Below are 20,528 nucleotides of genomic sequence, written 5' to 3'. Positions count from 1 at the left end.
CTCCATTAGTTTGTATAGACACTTTTAATCTTTTTTTCTCTCTTTTCTTTTGATTGCTTCGGTTCTTTGTAACTTGAAGGTCCAGGACTCTATCCCTTCGCCATCCCAGGCCTTCTAGTCACATAAGGGAAGATCAGTTGCTGAGCGCTGGTCATAGGGGGTTGGAACATTTAATGAAGCAATTCGTCTGCCGCAGTGCAGAGGTCCAAGCACGACTCGCCTTCGTTACTGACGGCAACTGGGCATAGATTGTAGCGTGCGGTCATAGAGGGAAAACACCAGGATGGCCTGGGCAGGAAAAGCATCACATCAAGGGGACGAGGTACTCCCTTTCCTTAACCAACAAGCTCCAGCTGATAGTTCACAAAACCCTACTGGTTGGGTTACCCGAAAACCAGGCCAAGGGAAAGGGCGGGGTCTCCTGAAGGAACGCCGTCTAACTGCTCTGGTGCCGGAGGTTGCGCAAACGAGACGGTGGCTTTTGCGCAGGTCCGAGCTCCCTTGTCTCTGGGCTCCCGCATACCTGGTAGCCCGCAGTGGGCTGTCGGGGGCTGTCAGACTGCGAACAGAGCGGCTGCCGGGGAAGGCCTCCACTCTTTCCTCCCGCGCACCCATTTCCCCTCAGGTAGGCATAATTTATGATTCATGAGTCTGTTTCTTCACTATGATGTTAGTTCATTCATCCTGCCAACCCCCTCTTCCCCGCTGAGATCCCCTCTTTGTGGTAGTAGAGGAGGGGGTGACGGAGGTCCCTGCCAGGCTTCCGTGATGACGTTGTGTTTTCCCCTCTGCTGGCTTGGAAGGACGACTGGAGAACCCAGTCTCTGCTGCCCTGACTAATTCACTCTGGACCTGGACTGCCCGAGAGGAACATGACTTGCTTCTGCCCCTGCCTCTGCCCCTGCCCTGCCTCGAGATAAAGTTTGCGACCTGATCCAGGCCGGCCTAGAATTTGGGTCTGTTGCCTAAAGTGGGACGGGGAAGTCACAGTCCTGAGGCCACGACGCCAGCAATTCCCACCTCTCTCGGTCCCTGCCTGAAATGGAGGGAAGAGTCTGGGGGCCATCCAAAGGGGAGGAGAAATGAGCCTCTCGGGACTGATGCGTCTTTGCTTGCTGGTCGCCCCTCGAGGACTACTTAAAGGGTTTGAGCTGAGGATCGGGAAAGATTTGTCTTTGCGGAGGCGAATTGATTTAAAAAGTGGGGTTGGTAGGGGTAGAGATGTGTTAATAGAAAGATGAAAAAAATAGAACTTTGTGTGATTGAATTCTGACATGAATTCACGACAACATTATTTGGGGTGATACATGGGGAAGAAGGGTTTGTTTGATCTGTGTCTCTAAGGATTTATTAATGTTTGTTACTATGCACTTCACTTTTGAAAGTTTATTATTTTTATTTTTTAATTAAAAACAATCTACTACTCCTTGAACAAATTTAAAAACAAAACGAACACCCAAGTAAGTATTTAGTTGTATAGTCGACAAAACAAACACCCACATTAGCCTTATCCAGAAATGTATGTCTCTTTCTACATTTGAAGTTGATTAGTTTTCTGTCTGGAAGTGAGTGGTATGTTTCATCTTCATTCTTTTTGGATTAATAGTTTATCATTGCATTGATCAGGAGCAGAGCTGTAAAGTCTTTCGAAGTTTTTCTCAATAATATTGTTTACATATTATTCCCCTAGTTCTCACTTTATTCTCCTTCAGCTCATATTCCCTCACAGAGTCTTTCTTAGTGTGGTATACTGGAAAGAGTGTTGATTTTGGAGTAAGGACTTGGATTGGAAATCCAGATGTGCATTTCCTTCTATTATGACCTTGAATAAGTTACTTAACCTTTCAAATCTCATTTCCTCATCTGTAGAATTAAGTGGTTGAACAATATTATAAATAAGGTTCTTTCAGTGCTTAGTCCTTCAGTCCTTTTAAGTGTAAATTCTTAGTAGTTTACAAAGTACTGCAAAAAACTACTGAACAATCAAAATCAATTTTTCCTTCATACTACCTTTTATACATATTTAAGCTGTTTTATTTCTTTATTGTTAGAAAAGGGCTGTTACATTACTTTTTTCCACATAGAAAAATGGATAGATATTTCTCTTTTTCCTTGGCAAAATTATGGGAAATTGAGTGGGTGTGGGGAAGGAAAGCTATTGTTGATGATGTAAAAAAAATTCTTAACTTAAAAGTAGATGATGGTGTCACTCCTTTTGGGTAGTATTTCATTCCTTATAGATAGATGTTTTTTTTTTTTAAACCCTTACCTTCCATCTTAGAATCAATACTCTGTTCTAAGGCAGATGAGCAGTAAAGTCTAGGCAATGGGGGTTAAGTGACTTGCCCAGGGTCATAGAGCTAGGAAGTGTCTGAGGTTGGATTTGAACCTAGGACCCCCAGTCTTTAGGAGAGAGACAGAGACAGAGACAGAGATAGCGATAGAGACAGAGAGAGAAGTACAGGAATAAACATGCTATGGGGTTTTGTCTTCTTTCTCATTTTTGAATGACATTTATTAAACACCTACACTGTGCTAGAATTGCAGTAATGAAACATTGAGATTATAAACCTCTTGTCTTCAAGGAGTTTATAATCTAGTGAAAGAGAAAAAAACATACATAAATGAGTGACAATAGGAATGAAGAGGAACAAGCTTGAGAAAGAGGTATTCACAATAGGACTTGGTGATTGGAGAAGATCCTTGACTCAAAAATTTTTAACTTGATGCTATGAAAAGAAATTGAGAATTTATAAAGAGGGCCCCCCCCCCTTTTTTTTGGTAGTGGGGAGGAAAGAGTTCAATTTTGGACATGTTGAATACTCTTTGAAAGGTAGCTACCCTTCTTCATAACATAATCAAGAAGAGTTAAATACTGCCACCGGAAGAGAGAATTGTTCAGACTGCAGTCTGAACTGTCCAGTACAGATTAATTGTGTAAACATTTATTCTTCCCCAGTTATTTCTCTTGAGTTTCCCAAAGTCTTAGTTTCAAACCAAGTCTAGCCTCTTTCTTTGTGCCCTAAACTTGTGAGGCTCTTCATTTATTGAAAAAAATTGGTCATTGTGAACTCTCATATCTCATAGTCTTTCATCTAAAAATCTAGTTTTTGATGAATAGCTGATTCTTTAGCAAAGATGTGTCACTGCTATCCCATTTTTAGAAGCTTGTCTCATGCATTATTCTTTTTCTTTGTCTTATTTTTTTACCTTACCTTCTCTACTGGTTTTTCTGTTGCCTACAGATAACCTCAGGTAAACCTTTGCTATGTCCTATCATCCTATTATGCTATTATCCAGCATTTCCCCTCACTTTTACAACCCTTAAAGACTGGTTTATTATTATGCTTTCTTATTTTCTATTTCTCAATCCCTTGTACTCCTGCTTCTGAGCCCATCTTTCTGCTAAATTTGATTTCTCAGAGGCAATAATTACTTAACTGCTAAATTTGAGGACTGTTTCTTGTTCCTAATCCTCTAGGACTAATATGAAGTGATCACTGACACTGACCTCCATTTCCCTTTGAATACTCTCATAATTGGCTTCCATGTTACTACCAATAATTATGGACAAATTACTCGAATAAATCAGAAATTTTGATATGGCTTAATTTTGTCATAGTAAGCATCACAGTGTGTGTTTTTATTGATATTTAGACAGACTTCAAACATTTGACCTTAGCTACTGAGCTGTTTTTCCCTCTTTTAGTCCATTTTCTGTTAGGTGACTGTATTTCGTGCCATTCACATGCTTTCTTTGCTCTCTTTTGTTGTGTTTTTAATTCTGTGGTTTAAAAAAATAATACTCCAAGGAAATGTGCATAAAGTCTAACTCTTAAAAAGTATACTTCAGTGACTGCTCTTGGTTTGAAAGAATCAGTTATTTTAAGGATTATCAAGCATGTCAGAGTTCAAAGGAAAGTGTGGTTGAAAGTAAAAAAAAATTCCAAGAAGTGAAAAACTATTTACTACAGAACAGCTTAATTAATTCTTATAAAACGACCACAGACTCTCAGAGAAAATTGGCAGCTGGAGGAGTTGATTGATTTCTTGAGGTTGGAAGAACAGAGATAAAACTACTTAAAAAAAATAACAAAACAGCTGCTAACTATTGCTATAAAGGAAAAATTTCATGGGCAAGACAGTACAAAGATGAGAGTCTCAATGATTAGATTTATAAGCCTTTACCTTCCATCTTGGAATCAATACTATGTATTGGTTCCAAAGCAGAAGAGCAGTAAGGGCAAATGGAGGTCAAGTGACTTGCCCAGGGTCACACAGTTAAGGAAGTGTCTGAGGCCAGATTTGAACCTAGGAACTCCCGTCTCTAGGCCTGACTCTCAATCCACTGAGCTACCCAGCTACCCCTTAGCTTAGGTAATTTTTAATGATGAAGCTCACATTTTAATTCAAGACTATAATACCATTGTTAAATGTTGAGTCAAACCCATAATCGAGGGAATGATAAACTTTGGTAAATGTGTTTATATATTAAATTCAATGAAATATTCAAACCTTAAAGCACTATAAAAATACTACCTATTATTAGTACATATTGAGGAACTACAACCTTTAACATTTCTGATGACATAGAAGAAGGTTCTTGCTAATGGTTCAACATCAGAAATGGTACATGGCTTCTTCATGAAGAATTAAAGAATATATTAACTCAGTACAAAATTGTATAAAAATGATTTTTAAAAAAGGAAGACATATTAAAAGTTTTGATATAAAAAAATTGTTGAGAGCAGCTGGGTGGCTCAATGGATTGAGAGCCAGGCCAAGAGACAGGAGGTCCTGGTTTTCAAATATGGCCTCAGACACTTCCTAGCTATGTGACCCTGGACAGGTCACTTAACCCCCATTGCCCAGCCCTTACTGCTCTTCTGCCTTGGAACCAATACACAGTATTGATTCTGAGATGGAAGGTAAGGGTTAAAAAAAAGATATTAAAAGTTGTAATATTTATTGTATGTTAATAAACATTTATTATACTTTGTCCATGTTAATTTGCTCACCAGTGTATTTCTAACCTGCTTTCTTTTCTAGATATTAATTTATTTCCTGTTGGCTATATGTGGGACCATCCTAAACTATCTTTTCTTTTTAATTCCAATCCCATATCAGCCACTGCCTACTGATATCTCTGTGTAGATATTTTGTCAGCCTTACATGCTTAACATATTTAAACTAATTAATCATCTTTATTCCAAACCCGGAATCATTCTTAGTTCTTCAAAATCTCTTAATTTTCATATCTAGTCATATCTTCTACAAAATCTATTGTGCCCATTATTATGTGCCCATTATTATCACTTCATTCACACACTAGCCATCCTAGTTTATAACCTCACCTCTTGCCTAGAGTATTATAATAGCTTACAAATAGGTCTTAATTTCATTCCTTCAATTTATCCTTCCTACAGCTTTTTCTTCCTCCACAGCCTTCTTCTCACTTATGTTAACAGCCTAATTTTACACTATTTCTCATATTCTTATTTTCTAGCCAAACCGAGATTCTGAACTCAACATTGCATTCTCAGCTTTACTTTTGGACAAACCATTCTCCATTTCCATCTGTTAGAATTTTGAAGTTCTTTGAAGGTTCAGTGATATGACTGATTCCATGAAGCCTTCCATGACTTTCTCCTGCCTCCATCCTACTGAACTAGTGGTTTTTCCTTTCAGATTACCTTAGGTTATTTTTATGTATTTACTGTATCCCCCTGTGGATTAAATAGTGTTTTAAGATTAATAAAGCACTTTCCTACTGATATTGTGTGACTATCCTCTTTTTTTTTTTAAAGGTGAGTTAACAAAAACTTAGTTAAATGACTTGCTCATGGTTATGGGGTAAGAAAGTTTTGGAGCTGGGATTTGAATATAGGTCTTCTAACTCCAAATCCTATGCTTTTCCTACTAAAATCATAGATATGAAGCTGGAACGGATTCTGGAAGTCTTTTCTTACAACCTTTTCCACAAAGGTAAGGTTCTTGAGGGCATGGATTATGGATTATTTATTTATTTATTCTAAATTCCTGGTACTGCTGAGATAATTCTGCAGCTCTGAATGAATCCTTTGAAATTCACAATCTGAATATGCTGTTGATAACAGGTATTTGGACATATAAGACTGGAAACTAGTAGAGAGATTTGAACTGAGAATATAAATTTGGGAAGTGTCTACATAGAGATATTCCATGGTAGGGAAAAATGTACAAGGAGAAGCAAAGAGAACTAAGGTCAGAACCTTCTATTATTCCCTCTTGAAATGACACAAGGAAGATGGGCCAGAGGAAGAATAGTTTTAAGAGACTGAAGAACTAGGATAATATTGCCACATAATCTTTGGGAAGTGAGAGTGTCTCAAAGAGATAGCTTTTTTCTAGGAGTTTGGATGAGAAAGGGAGGAAAGAGAGATAGAAATATGGCTTAAGGGGATAGTGAAAAAAATTTTAAGGGTAGGGGAGACTTTGTACATATTTGAAAGTAGCAATAATAATAATAATAATGGTGGTAATAGTAGATTCATATAACATGCACTGTGTGCCAGGCACTCTGCTAATATAAGTGCTTTACAAATATAATTTCATTTGATCCTTATTTCCATTTTACAGTTACGGAAACTGAGACAAATGGGTTAAACATCTTAGTAAGGAAGGAACTAATAGGGAAAAAATTGAAGATCAAAGAGTGAGATGAGGGATTATTGAAGTTGTAATCTGTGGGGAGGGGGGTGGGAAACCAGGAAGGAATGAACTAAAGGTAAAGGACAAGACTTCAGTGGCAGGGATGATGTCAAAAGAGTTTAAGATAAAGAAAAGATAGTATTTGCCTTCAGTGACCTGAGGTTTTCCCTGTAAAGTAAGTGCTGGAATCCTCAACTAATAGGTTGTAGGGGTGGTTGAGGTAAGTTTGGGAAGTTTGAAGAGACAGGAAGATCTTGTAAAGAAGCTGTGTTCAATTCAAATTAAGGAGAAACAAGAGAAATAACAATGTTTTATACTCACCTGCTGTTGCAGTTGTGTTTCAAACAACAGTGTTTCAAACAGCTGTGTTTCAAGCTTTAAAAGCTGACTTGAGTAAGTAATAAAGAAAGAAAAGGAAGAGATTTCACAGAAATTTGAGGGTCATGGTCACAACTTTCATGGATTAGCCAGTCTGTAAGGATAATTTTATGGTTGTGACTTAAAATCTAAATTAATTGGTTGCCAGGGGAAAATTCTAAATAAAATACCCAAGTCAGTCTGGAAATTTATGGTAATTTTAATTAATATAGAGGGAAGGATTTAAGGAGAAAGAGGGAAGAGGGAAGCTTTAAATTATACTGCAAAGTCATTTTGGTGAACATGGACACATATGAAACTTTGAATTAATTGCTTACTTTCTGGAGAGAACTGCCTTACCCATGTAGTCTCTATGAATTCCTCCTTTAGATTTTATGCATGCTTTCACTGATACAAACAGCTCAGATATAGGCACATTAAAGATTATTCATATTTTCTTATTTTTTGCCTTTGTTTATTTACAATTGTGTAGAAGAGGGAGTTGTAAGCCATTTATGTTCCACTGGATAGATCTAATACCAATGGATGGAAGTCATAGAGAAACGTTACAACCAATTTCAAATTGCTTACCAATAGCTTAAACTGTCCAGAATTGGAGCATGAAATACTTATCTTCTTAGTACTCAAAGTTCTCAAGCAGATGGATGACCATTTATCCAAGTACATCCAAGATTCTGTTTCCTGTTAGTTGTCTTCATTACTCTCCTGGAGATCTTGATATCTCTTAATCACTTCGTGCTCATTTTTCCTAATTTTTTTTTCTTCAACCATTTCCTGAGGTGAGATACTTGAGTGCATTTTCAAGTCCTGCTTGAAAACAAAATATCTTTTAAAACAATAACAGTATTCCCAAGACTATTTTAACATTTTTCTGTTAAAAGACTATTTCTTTTATTTCCTAATAACTTAAAAAAAATTTATTTGTGAAACAAAAATTTATTTTCCTTAGCATGGTATTTTGTATGTGGTATGTCTTTAATAAGTCTTTAATAAGTGTTGTCTATTGGATGAATGGGAAAAAATCATTTTATGAAAGAAGATGTGAATTAAAAACTTTTATTTCTAGAATAAATTGTCTAAAGTTTGTGTTTATCTTTTAGGAAAATGTCTGAATTAAAATTCAATTTCAAAAACACCACTTTTTATTGTTGTAGAGAGAAACTTGCAGTGAAAAAACTTACCCCAACTTACCATGGCATCAACCTCAAGGTAAGAATTGCCATTCTGTTCAGGATTTTCTGATAGTATTTACTTTCTCAATATAATTGAGAGAGAGGGGCAGTATGATAAAAAAGGATACAGAGCTGACTTTGGAGTCAGCCCCAGGTTCTGTTTCTGAATGTACTGTTTGTATGACTTTGGAAAAGTCAGTCACTTAATCTTAGTTCCCTGAGCAACTTTAAAAAAAATAGTATTTTATTTTTTCCTAGTTACATGCAAAAACAATTGTTAACATTTAAAAAATTTTTTGCTTTCCAAATACTCACTCTCCATCCCATTTTCCTCCCTCATTCCTTCCCCCTCCCCCTCCCTGATATTTTACATGTACATTCAATCATGTAATATATTTTTCTATGTTAGTCATTTCATGAAAGAGATCTCATAAGGAAAAAGAAGAGAGTATAGTATGTTTTGGTCTGCATTCAGACTCCATCAGTTCTTTCTCTGGAGGTGAATGGCATTTTTCATCACGAGGCTCTGGAATTGTCTTGGATCACTATATTTCTGAGAATCATTAGGTCATTCACAGTTGTTCATCAGAAAATATTGCTGTTACTTTATACAATATTCTTCTGGTTTTGCAGTTGATGTAAGTCTTTCCAGGTTTAACTGAAAATAATCCTGCCCATCATTTCTTATACCACAATGGTATTCCATTACAATACACCAAATACCACAATATATATATCACAATATATCTTATACCATAACTTGTTCAGCCATTTCCCAACTGATGGACAATCCCTCAATTTCCAAGTCTTTGCTGGGCAACTTTGTAAGACTGTTGAACAGTTGAACAGGCCCAGAACAACAACAAAAAAAATAATAATAACTTTAATTTTGAGAATAAAAGCTTAAAGTGCTGCTAGCATAATTATGCCGTGCCAAGAAATCAGAAATGGGAAGAAAGGAAGATAAAAATAAAGGAAATGGGAAAGAGGAAAAAGGATAGAAACAGAGAAAGTGAATATTGTAGGGAAATGGCCGAGTGCCACCAAGGTTACCTTCTCTGTATCTAAAAAGATAATATTTCTTTTTGGGGGTGTTATTAGAAAAACTACCTAGGGCTTTCAAAGACTTGCTTAAGTCATACTGATTTTCCTACTGTTAGGTTTTAGAAATTAGCATTTGGTTTTGGTTTGTTAATTCTGTGAAGCAGCCAGTGTGGCATAGTAGAATAAGGCACTGAATTGGGAATTAGTAGATTTGTATTCTATACCTAACTCTGCCATTCATTAGTTGTGTGACCCAGGGTAATTTATTTAACCCATCCAGGCATTAGTTTTCTTATCTGCAAAATTAAAATTTTGTAAAAATTGTAAATTTTGTAAAATTTTACGAAGTCTGCAGTTATTCCTCATTTCCTTCTGTTTCCTATTCCTGCATGCCTAAATGAAAATTTGGAAAGCACTTTTTTTCTTTCTAATATCTTTAAAAATAATAGCAGGCTAAAGATAATCTAATCCAGAGTTTTCCTCTTCCCGTTGTTTGTGTTCTGTACTTTCAGGAGAGATGCAGCTGGAAAATTGTTTAGCCCTAAAATAAGATCTGCTAAGCTACTTGAAGTTCTGAATTCTCTGGAAGAAGATGAGTCCACAAAAGAGGAAGAAATTATATTTATCTCACCACCTGATAATGCTGCAGGGGACTTCACTGATGAGGACTCAGGAGATGAAGATGGACATAAAGGAGGGAACTTGCCTGGAAGCATACTACATGCTGCTGTAGTATCAGAAGGCTCAGATACTGGGGAGGACAATGAAGAACTTGAGCTCCAACCAGCAAGAAAGAAACAGAAGAAAATTCCTGAACCAAGGAGGGTTTGGACTAAAAGAGATATTAGACCTGACTTTGTAAGTTGGTCTGCATCAGATCCTCATATTGAGTATCTTAAGAGCCAGGAATTGAGCCCAGTTGGACTCTTTGAATTGTTCTTTGATGAAGGAACAATTAACTTCATTGTCAATGAAACCAATCGTTATGCTTGGCAGAAAAATGTTGACTTGGGTCTTACAGCCCAGGAATTAAAGTGTGTTTTGGGTATACTGATTTTGAGTGGTTATATTTCTTATCCAAGGAGGAGAATGTTTTGGGAAACATCTCCTGATTCACATCATCACCTTGTTGCTGATGCAATTAGAAGGGACAGGTTTGAATTAATATTTTCATACCTACACTTTGCTGATAACAATGAACTCGATGATAGTGATAGATTTTCAAAGGTAAGGCCTCTCATAATTTTGATGAATCAGAATTTCCAAAAGCATGCTCCCCTAGAGGAATACTATAGCTTTGGTGAATCCATGTGTGAATATTTTGGACATCGTGGATCTAAGCAGTTGCACAAGGGAAAACCCATTCAATTTGGTTACAAGATTTGGTGTGGAACAACTAGCAGAGGATACTTGGTCTGGTTTGAACCCTCACAGGGAACATTATACACAAAACCAGAAAAGGATATAGATTTAAGAGGAAGTATGGTGATAAAATTTGTAGATGCACTTCAGGCAAGAGGCTGTCTGCCATACCACATTTTTTTTGACAAAGTTTTTACAAGTGTCAAATTAATGTCCATTTTGAGGGAAAAGGGAATTAAGGCCACAGGAACTATCCATGACTACATGACTGAGAGGTGTCCACTCAAAGATCCCAAAGACTTTAAAAAAATGAAAAAAGGCTCATTTGATTACAAAGTGGATGAAAGTGAGGAAATCATTGTGTGCCGTTGGCATGATAGCAATGTTATTGATGTATGTTCCAATGCAGTCGGAATAGAACCTGTAAAACTAACAAATCGTTATTCAAGTGCATCTAAAACTAGGACTCAGGTACATCAACCCTCATTGGTGAGGCTGTACAATGAGAAGATGGGAGGTGTTGCCCGAATGGACCAAAATATTGCCAAATATAAGGTGAAAATTAGAGGAATGAAATGGTATTCTAGCTTTATAGGTTACATTATTGATGTGGCTCTAAATAATGCATGGCAGCTACATAGAATCTGTAGTGAAGAGACCCAAGTTGACCTTTTAGCTTTCAGACGATACATTGCCTGTGTTTATTTGGAAAGCAATGCTGACACATCATCCCAAGGAAGAAGGAGTAGACGTTTAGAAACAGAGAGCAGATTTGACATGATTGGGCACTGGATCATTCATCAAGATAAGCGAACCCGATGTGCACTTTGTCATTCTCAAACAAATACCAGATGTGAAAAATGTCAGAAAGGTGTTCATGCAAAATGTTTCAGAGAATATCATATAAAGTAATTATGGACATATATTAAAAAGAAAAAGTCTAAAAAAGTGTAACATTTTGAAGTTCACTAATTATACATCCAAAGGTTTATTTAAATTACTTTTTAGTAATCAATTCTGTATAGTAGTTAGGGAAGTATTTCTGTTATGTACTAAAAGATGTTTTTGGACTTGACTTTCTGAGATTTGTTTTTGCATTATTTGTTCCCTTTCATTTCATCATTTACTTTTTTTCCCAAATAAAATCCCATTTTTGGTCTCTTAGTGTCTTGTACCTAAATATAGTAAAAAAAAAAACCCAACAAAAAGAGGGTTGATGTTTAGTTTTTTTTTTACATATGCTGCTGAACCATTGTTATTTCTGTGCTTTTCCATCTCCTTCATTTATTTATTTATTTATTTATTTTTGTGTATACTTGAGTGCCAGTGAGTATATAGGCAGTAACCAGAAATCAATAATCAATCAACAAGCATTAGAAACTATGCTAGGCACTGTTTTAGGCCCTGAAGATACAAATACAAAAGAAATGAATAATCCTTTTCTCAAGAAGGTTATATTATGGGAGAAGACAACATAAAGAAGGGAACAAGCATTTATTAAGCACCTACTTTCTGCCACACATTGTGCTAAACACTTTACAAATTTCTCCTCACAACAACCCTTTGAATGAGATGCTATTATGTTCACCATTTTACAATTGCTGAGGAAACAGACAAACAACAAGGGTCCCAACTAGTGTCTGAGATCAGATATGAATTTGGGTCCTTTTGACTTTATGAAAGCAATATAAAGATGATAGATATAAAAACAAAATAATTAAAATGCCAGGTAGTTTGAGAGGGAAGGCACTAATAATTCTATGCTCAGGGCCACAAAATTCATTAAAAAATTTTTCCCTCCCAATTATATAAAATAATTTTTCACATATGCTTTCTGAAATCTTAAGATCCAAATTGTCTCCTTAACAACCCTCTCCAGGAGATGGTAAGCAATCTGGGTTATACAAGTACTATCACGCAAAACGTATTTCCATATTGGTCATTGTTGTAAGAGAATACTCATACAAAAATCAAATCCCCCCAAATAAAAACAAACTCAAGTGAAAAAAACCATATTCTTTGATCTGCATTCTGACTTCTACAGTTTATTATCTGGAAGTGTTTAGGATTTGTCATAAATTTCAGAATTGTTCTGGATCATTGTATTGCTGAGAATAGCTGAGTCTTTCACAGTTGATCATTGTACAATATTGTTGCTGTGTACTATGTTCTAGTTCTGCTAATTTGACACTGCATTGGTTCATGTAAGTTTTGCAGTTCATGTAAATTTTTTCTACTTTATCTGAAATCATCTTGTTCATCATTTATTATAGCACAACAGTATTCCATCATCATGTATGTTTGTTCAGTCATTCCCCAGTTGATGGACATCCCCTCAATTTCCTGTTCTTTGCCACCACAAAAAGAGCTGCTGTAAATGTTTTTGTACAAGCGGATCCTTTTCCCTTTAAAAAAAAATCTCTTTGGAATACAGGCCTAGTAGTGGTATTATCATAGCCCTTTGGTCATAGTTCCAAATTGCCCTTGAGAATGGTTGGATCAGTTCACAAGTCCCCTAACAGTGCATTAATGTCCCAATTGTGCCATATCTTCTCCAACATTTATCACTTTACTGTCATATTGGCCAACTGATAGATATGAGGTAGTACTTGAGTTGATTTAATTTGCATTTTTCTAATCAAGAATTATTTTGAACATTTTTTCATATGATAATTGATAGCTTTGATTTCTTCATCTGAAAAGTACATGTGCATATCCTTTGATTATTTGTCAATTGGAAGATGACTAATATTTTTATAAATTTGACTTAGTTCTCTACATACTTGAGAAATGAGACTTTTATTGGAGAGATTTGTGGCAAAATTTTTCCCCAGTTGTTTCTCTTCTAATCTTTTGTTTATAAAAACCCGTTTAGATTTAATATAATCAAAATAATTTTTTTGTAACTCATGTTTTCTATCTCATTTGGTCATAAATTCTTCCCTTTTCCATAGAGTTGACAGGTAAACTATTCTCTGTTCTCCTAATTTACTTATGATGCCACCTACCTTTTACGTCAAATCATTTTCACCTTATATGGTATGAGATATCAGTTTATGATAAGACCAGCTCATTAAGTTATTTGTGGGTCACAGAACAGGATAAGAGGAATAAGGTTAGTATCAGGCAAATCACAGACAGACTTACAAACACACTCAAAGGCCTCTTGCTGATCAGTGACAAAGTTTATTGATTTCAGGTAGATACTTATAGAGGGTTTGAATCAAGCAGAGGGATTAGATCACTCACAAAGGAAGTCAATGATTTACAAGATGGAGACAATGGATTTAGATCACCTCAGTGACTCCAAGCAGAGTTTTTATAGGTGATAATTCCATATGTCAGTGCGTAACCATCTAACCAAGCTTCTCACAGAATTTGTGCATCAGTAATTTCTTTGAAGAACATTCAGTTTCTGCAGGGGGGGAGGAGGGTTTGGGGGCCTCATGTGATACCTAGGCTATGTGTTTGACTGTATCTAAGTTAAGACTGTGATTTTACAGGGACCTACTCTCACTAATGGGGGCTATAGGTCTATACCTATTTTCTACCATACTATTTTCCAGTTTTCCCAGCAGTATTTGTTGAATAGTAAGTTCTTATCTCAAAAGCTGGCCAAAGTTTGGATTTATCAAACACTAGATGGCCCAGGTCATTATATTGTGGACCTGATGTATTCCATTGATCCAAATCTATTTCTTAGCCAGTACCAAATTTTTTTGATCATTATTATTTTATAGTAAGTTTGAAATCTGGTACTGTTAAGCCACCTTCCTTCAGTTTTTTCCATCAGTTCCCTTGATATTCTTGACCTTTTGTTCTTCCAGATGAATTTTGTTATATTATTCTCTCTTTGAGCCAATTCAAATCCAAGCATTGCCCTTCACCCTTTACCCCCATTTTCCATCCAATGTAAAAAGCTTTTCCTTTTGCATCTTTTATGTTAGAATTTTCTCCATTCTTCCTCTCCCTTTCCCTTCTCACTTCCTTTATCATCCCTTCATTTAATTTTTTAAAATCCCATTATAGTTATCTTACATCTGCGTCCTTTGCTTATGTATATTCCTAACTGTTCTAATAATGATAAAGTACTTAGGAGTTTAAAAATCATCTTCCCAAAGGAATGTAAAAAATTTAACCTTATTGAATCCATTAGGAGTTTTTTTAAACGTTTACCTTTTTTATAATTCTCTGGAGTCTTGTACTTGAAAATCAAATTTTCTGTTCATCTCTGTTAAAAGTCCCCTATTTCATTAAATATCCATTTTCCCTTCAAAGGGTTATACTTAGTTTTGTTGAGTAGGTTATTCTTGGTTGTAATTCTAGCTCCATTGCCTTCTGAAATAGCATAGTCCAAGCCCTTTGTTCCTTTAATGCAGGGGTCCCCAAACTTTTTACATAGGGGCCAGTTCACTGTCCCTCAGATCATTGGAGGGCCAGTCTATTTAAAAAAAAAAAACAAAACTATGAACAAATCTGTTTACCGCTGTCTGGGATAGTGGAGGCTGCAGTGATGGGCCTGTCACCCCTTGCACAGGCCCATTACCACCACCACTATATCAGGCAGCAGTATACACAGTGTGGAATCCCCTCCCCCAGATCGCCGCTCACCATGCTGATGTCTTCCATTGTGCAGTCACATAATCCTTTGCATGACACCTCATTCTCTTCAGTTACTCTCAGAACAAGGTGCCACATAAAAGATTATGTCACTGGAAGTAGTACTGTACGTGAGCAACACCACGCTTTGCAGCACATACAGTGCTCCTTTCACTGACCATCAATGAAAAAGCACTTCTGGAAGTGTGGTGGGGGCTGGATAAATGGCCTCAAGGGGCTGCATGTGGCCTTCAGACTGTAGTTTGGGGATGCCTGCTTTAATGTGTAAGTTGCTAAATTTTATGTGATCCTGACTGTGGTTCAATGATTTTTGAATGGTTTCTTTCTGACTGTTTTCAGTATTTCTCCTTGACCTGGGATTCTCTTTTTGTAGTTTTCTTGTGTCACTTATTCCTTCTCCCAATTTTTCCTCTATCTTTCTTACTTGATTTTTGAAATAATTTTTGAGCTCTTCTAGAAATTCTTGTCATTATGTCCAATTTATATTTTCCTTGAGGAGCTGTTTTGACATTATTGTCTTCAGAATGTATATCTTAAATCTTCCCTGTCACCACAGTAACTTTGTATCTTTGGGGTTTTTAAAAAAATGTATTTATTTGCTCATTCTTCCAGCCTTTTTCTAGACTTTTAACTTTTAAGTTAAAGTTGAGCTCTGCAGCTTCCATTTATGCTACTGTTTTCTTTTTAAAAATTTAATTAATTAATTGAGAATATTTTTCCATGGTTATATGATTCATGTTCTTTCCCTCCCCTCCTCCCTACTACCTCCTGGAGCCGATGAGCAATTTCACTGGGTTTTACATGTATCATTGTTCAAAACATATTTCCATATTATTAATATTTGCAATAGAGTGATCGAATCATGCAATCAATCATATGTTTTTCTTCTGCGTTTATATTTCCACAATTCTTTCTCTGGATGTAGATAGCATTCTTTCTCATAAGTCCCTCAGAATTGTCCTGGATCATTTCATTGCTGCTAATAGAGAAGTCTATTACATTTGATTGTGCCACAATGTATCAGTCTCTGTATATTATGTTCTGGTTCTACTCCTTTCATTCTGCAACAATCCTCGGAGGTCTTTCCAGTTCACATGGAATTCCTCCAGTTCATTATTCCTTTCAGAACACTAGTATTCCATCACCATCAGATACCACAATTTATTCAGCCATTCCCCAATCGAGGACACCCCCTTATTTTTCAGGGTTTTTTTCTGCCACTACAAAGAGCACGGCTATGAATATTTTTGTGCACATCTTTTCCCCTATTATCTCTTTGGGGTACAAACCCAGCAGTGAGTGGTATGGCTGGATCAAAGTGTAGGTATTCTTTTAAAGCCCTTTGGGCATAGTTCCAGATTGCCTTCCAGAATGGTTGGATCAACTCACAACTCCTCCAGCAATGCATTAGTGTCCCAATTTTGCCACATCCCCTCCAACATTTATTGCTTTCCTTTGCTATCATATGTGAATTTTAAAACTACTCCACCCTACTCAGGCTGTAATTTAGAAGATCTGATTTAGCTATTTCCTGATTAGTAACAATGGAGATACTTGGTTTAATAGAATCAAGTTTTGGGAACTCTACACTTCTCCACCCCACTCAGTTTAACAAGGTCAGGATGCCTGCACCATACTCAAAGATTTAATTATCTAAGGAAATGGCCTTCAACAGACATGTGCAGAAGAAGTGGACAGACCCCTGGGCTGTCCTATGTCAAGCTAAGTTATCATTGGTACAGATGAGACACAGGAAAGTGATGTAAAACCATCTATATAAGGCATGTCACTGGCTCTCTTTGGGCTCTTTCTCTGGAGAGGCGATTCTGGCTGTCAGTGTGCTAGGTGTTCTGACATCTTGGAGTGGTGGCAGTTATTTGTCTGGATTTGGTGGTGAGTTTGCCCTTGAGATGATTCAGGTTTGGGCATCTTGGCTGAACCCTTTTGGAGTTCAGGCTGATTCCTTCCTCCTTCACACTCCAAAACCTTACTTTCTAGATCTCTTAATCTTCCCACCCGGTATTAGCCAGGTGGGAGAAATCCTATTCTTTCCTTCTTTCTTCTTAATCTCCTCCACTATATCAATTAAATCACCATAAATTTCCAGCTGACTTGGGTATTTTATTATTTGGGATTTCCCCTGGTAACCAATTAAATTTTAGATTTTAAGTCACAACTCTAAAATTATCCTTTACACATATTGGCCAATCTGCTAGGTGTGAGGTGGTACCTTGTTTTGAATTGCATTTCTCTAATTATGAGATATTTAGAACACTTTCATGTGATTATTGATAGTTTTTATTTCTTTATTTGAAAACTGCCTATTCATGTCCCTTGCTTATTTATCAGTTGGGAAATGGCTTGATTTTTTGTACAATTGATTTAGCTTCTTATTAATTTGAGAAATTAGAATGTTGTCAGAGGTTTTTGTTATAAAGATTTTTTCCCCCAATTGTTTTGCTACTGTTTTCAAAGCTAGTTATTTGGGTCTGTAAGTTTTTGGTACTTCCAGGGTGGTATGATTCAAGGAGATGTGGTGACTACTGTCCTAGTCTGTGATTTGGTCATTACCCAGAAAGAGACCTTATTCCCCTATAGCCACAAGTGCTGTTGATCCTGTGACCCTGGAACCATGGCTTTGCCCCCCTGCCACTGCTCCTTATTTTCTGTCTTAGAAATGAGAACAGTACTCTATTCCCCTGTGTGTGACAACACTGTTCTCTGCTCTAGAATTGTGACTGGGGTCTCTGTTCTAATGTTCCTCTTTGCTCTGGAACTATAACCCTGAACTGCATATAGGCAATTAAATAACACCAGTAAAATATCCCCTCTAATTTCTTTCTGGCCAGTTGTCTGACTCCCTTACCAACTGTGAGCTTTGAGCTCTGGAAGTTGTCAATGCTATTTGCTGGCTTCAAGTCTGCTTCTTGTTCTACCCTCTGGCCTGACCACCACCTTGGTGTGACTGACCTCTCCCAGTAACCCCCTAAGTTGTTTTGGGATGGAAAATTGTTTAACTGATCTTTTGTTGACTTTGCCACTCCAGAATTCAGTTTGAGGCATTATTTTAAAATATTTTTGGAGGGGAATATTGGGGGAATTCAGGTTAATTTCTGCCCACAATCTGCTATCTTGACTTTGTCTCCCTTGATTTAAAAAAATAAGCTTTTCACTTAGTTGGCAATTTTTAAAAGTGAATCTTTATTGAGTGTATTATGTGTAATCTCTTAGATAATAGGTTAGATCTTGTAGAGAGATAAAGTAATTTAGCTAAAACCAGGATTGTGATTTTCTTTATATAACAGATAATTCTTTATAGAATATGATAATATTCAATAAGATGTTTTAAAAGATGATGTTTATGGCTCTCCAGAAGACATTCTTTTTTTTTAAACCCTTACCTTCCATCTTTGAATCAATACTGTGTATTGGCAATGGGGGTTAAGTGACTTGCCCAGGGTCAGTCACACAGCTGAGAAGTGTCTGAGGCCAGATTTGAACCTAGGACCTCCCATCTCTGGGCTTGCTTGACTCTCAAACCACTGAGCTACCCAGCTGCCCCCTCCAAGAGACATTCTTAATGTCAACGTCTAATCATTTAAATTGACCTACTCTGGACTTAATCAGTGTGTTTTGGTTTACTACACAGGACTACAATGAAACATCTTGGTAGTGTAAAAATAGACTTGAATCCAGGTCTTCAATCCCCAGAAATCCTTGCTCCACTTCCCCAGAGTGCTTTGTGATCTTACTAGGCTCTCACCTGGACTGAGAGCAAAATCATTATTTAGAGGGTCTCCGCTCACGGTGGGCACTCTTCTCTTCCTGGCTCTGCTGGCAAACATATGCGTCTCATGATGTGAGTGAAACTTGGGTGGGCCTCATGGCCACCTAGCACGTGCTTCACTTGCTTGTATTGTCTTTAACCCTTGACCTTTAATAAACCTCATAAAATAATACTCCTTGCAGAGAGAAACTAATTTCTACCTGCCTCAGTTCCCTAAATTTTTTTTTAAAATATATTTTATTTGATCATTTCCAAGCATTATTCGTTAAAGACATAGATCATTTTCTTTTCCTCCCCCCCCCACCCCCCATAGCCGACGCATAAGTCCACTGGGCATTAGATGTTTTCTTGATTTGAACCCATTGCTTTGTTGATAGTATTTGCATTAGAGTGTTCATTTAGAGTCTATCCTCTGTCATGTCCCCTCAACCTCTGTATTCAGGCAGTTGCTTTTTCTCGGTGTTTCCACTCCCATAGTTTATCCTTTGCTTATGAATGGTGTTTTTTTTCTCCTGGATCCCTGCAAGTTGTTCAGGGACATTACACCGCCACTAATGGAGAAGTCCATTACGTTAGATTATACCACAGTGTATTAGTCTCTGTGTACAATGTTCTCCTGGTTCTGCTCCTCTCGCTCTGCATCACTTCCTGGAGGTTGTTCCAGTCTCCATGGAACTTCTCCACTTTATTATTCCTTTTAGCACAATAGTACTCCATCACCAACATATACCACAGTTTGTTCAGCCATTCCCCAATTGATGGGCATCCCCTCGTTTTCCAGTTTTGGGCCACCACAAAGAGCGCAGCTATGAATATTTTTGTACAAGTCTTTGTGTCCATTATCTCTTTGGGGTACAGACCCAGCAGTGCTATGGCTGGGTCAAAGGGTAGATATTCTTTTGTCGCCCTTTGGGCATAGTTCCAAATTGCCCTCCAGAATGGTTGGATCAATTCACAACTCCACCAGCAATGAATTAATGTCCCTACTTTGCCACATCCCCTCCAGCATTCATTAATTTCCTTTGCTGTAATGTTAGCCAATCTGCTAGGTGTGAGGTGATACCTCAGAGTTGTTTTGATTTGCATCTCTCTGATTATAAGAGATGTAGAGCACTTCTTCATGTGCTTGTTAATAGTTTTGATTTCTTTATCTGAGAACTGCCTATCCATTTCCCTTGCCCATTTATCAATTGGAGAATGGCTTGATTTTTTGTACAATTGATTTAGCTCATTATAAATATGAGTAATTAAACCTTTGTCAGAGGTTTCTATGAAGATTTTTTCCCAATTTGTTGTTTCCCTTCTGATTTTAGTTATATTGGTTTTGTTTGTACAAAAGCTTTTTAGTTTGATGTAGTCAAAATTATTTATTTTACATTTTGTGATTCTTTCTATATCTTGCTTGGTTTTAAAGCCTTTCCCCTCCCAAAGGTCTGACATGTATACTATTCTGTGTTTACCCAATTTACTTATGG

At 36.9% G+C, this 20,528-nt stretch overlaps 1 protein-coding gene and 1 long non-coding RNA gene across 4 annotated transcripts in view; both read left to right on the top strand.

Moving 5' to 3' along the window:
* Positions 1 to 489: 489 nt before the first annotated feature.
* Positions 490 to 11,805, top strand: PGBD2 (piggyBac transposable element derived 2). 2 transcript variants are annotated; one of them, XM_007483047.3, is made up of 4 exons: positions 490 to 625; positions 5,932 to 5,985; positions 8,223 to 8,277; positions 9,797 to 11,805. In XM_007483047.3, exons 3-4 carry the CDS (start codon positions 8,261 to 8,263, stop codon positions 11,556 to 11,558), a joined length of 1,779 nt encoding a protein of 592 aa, XP_007483109.1. In that variant the 5' UTR covers positions 490 to 625; positions 5,932 to 5,985; positions 8,223 to 8,260; the 3' UTR covers positions 11,559 to 11,805. The 2 variants fall into 2 exon arrangements, with proteins under 2 accessions (XP_007483109.1, XP_056673474.1); XM_056817496.1 differs by having other exon boundaries at positions 8,169 to 8,277.
* A 3,580-nt stretch (positions 11,806 to 15,385) lies between these two features.
* Positions 15,386 to 20,528, top strand: part of LOC107651392 (uncharacterized) — a 39,555-nt gene continuing 34,412 nt past the window's right edge. For both annotated transcript variants that reach the window (XR_001628160.2, XR_008916471.1), the window contains exon 1: positions 15,386 to 15,530. This is a non-coding gene — a long non-coding RNA (uncharacterized LOC107651392). The remainder of the gene's footprint in view (positions 15,531 to 20,528) is intronic.

This window comes from Monodelphis domestica, chromosome 2, assembly GCF_027887165.1.
Source record: "Monodelphis domestica isolate mMonDom1 chromosome 2, mMonDom1.pri, whole genome shotgun sequence".
Classification (NCBI taxonomy): domain Eukaryota; kingdom Metazoa; phylum Chordata; class Mammalia; order Didelphimorphia; family Didelphidae; genus Monodelphis; species Monodelphis domestica.
The sequence above is the reverse complement of the archived record's forward strand: the minus strand, read 5'-3'. Positions and strand labels throughout refer to the sequence as shown.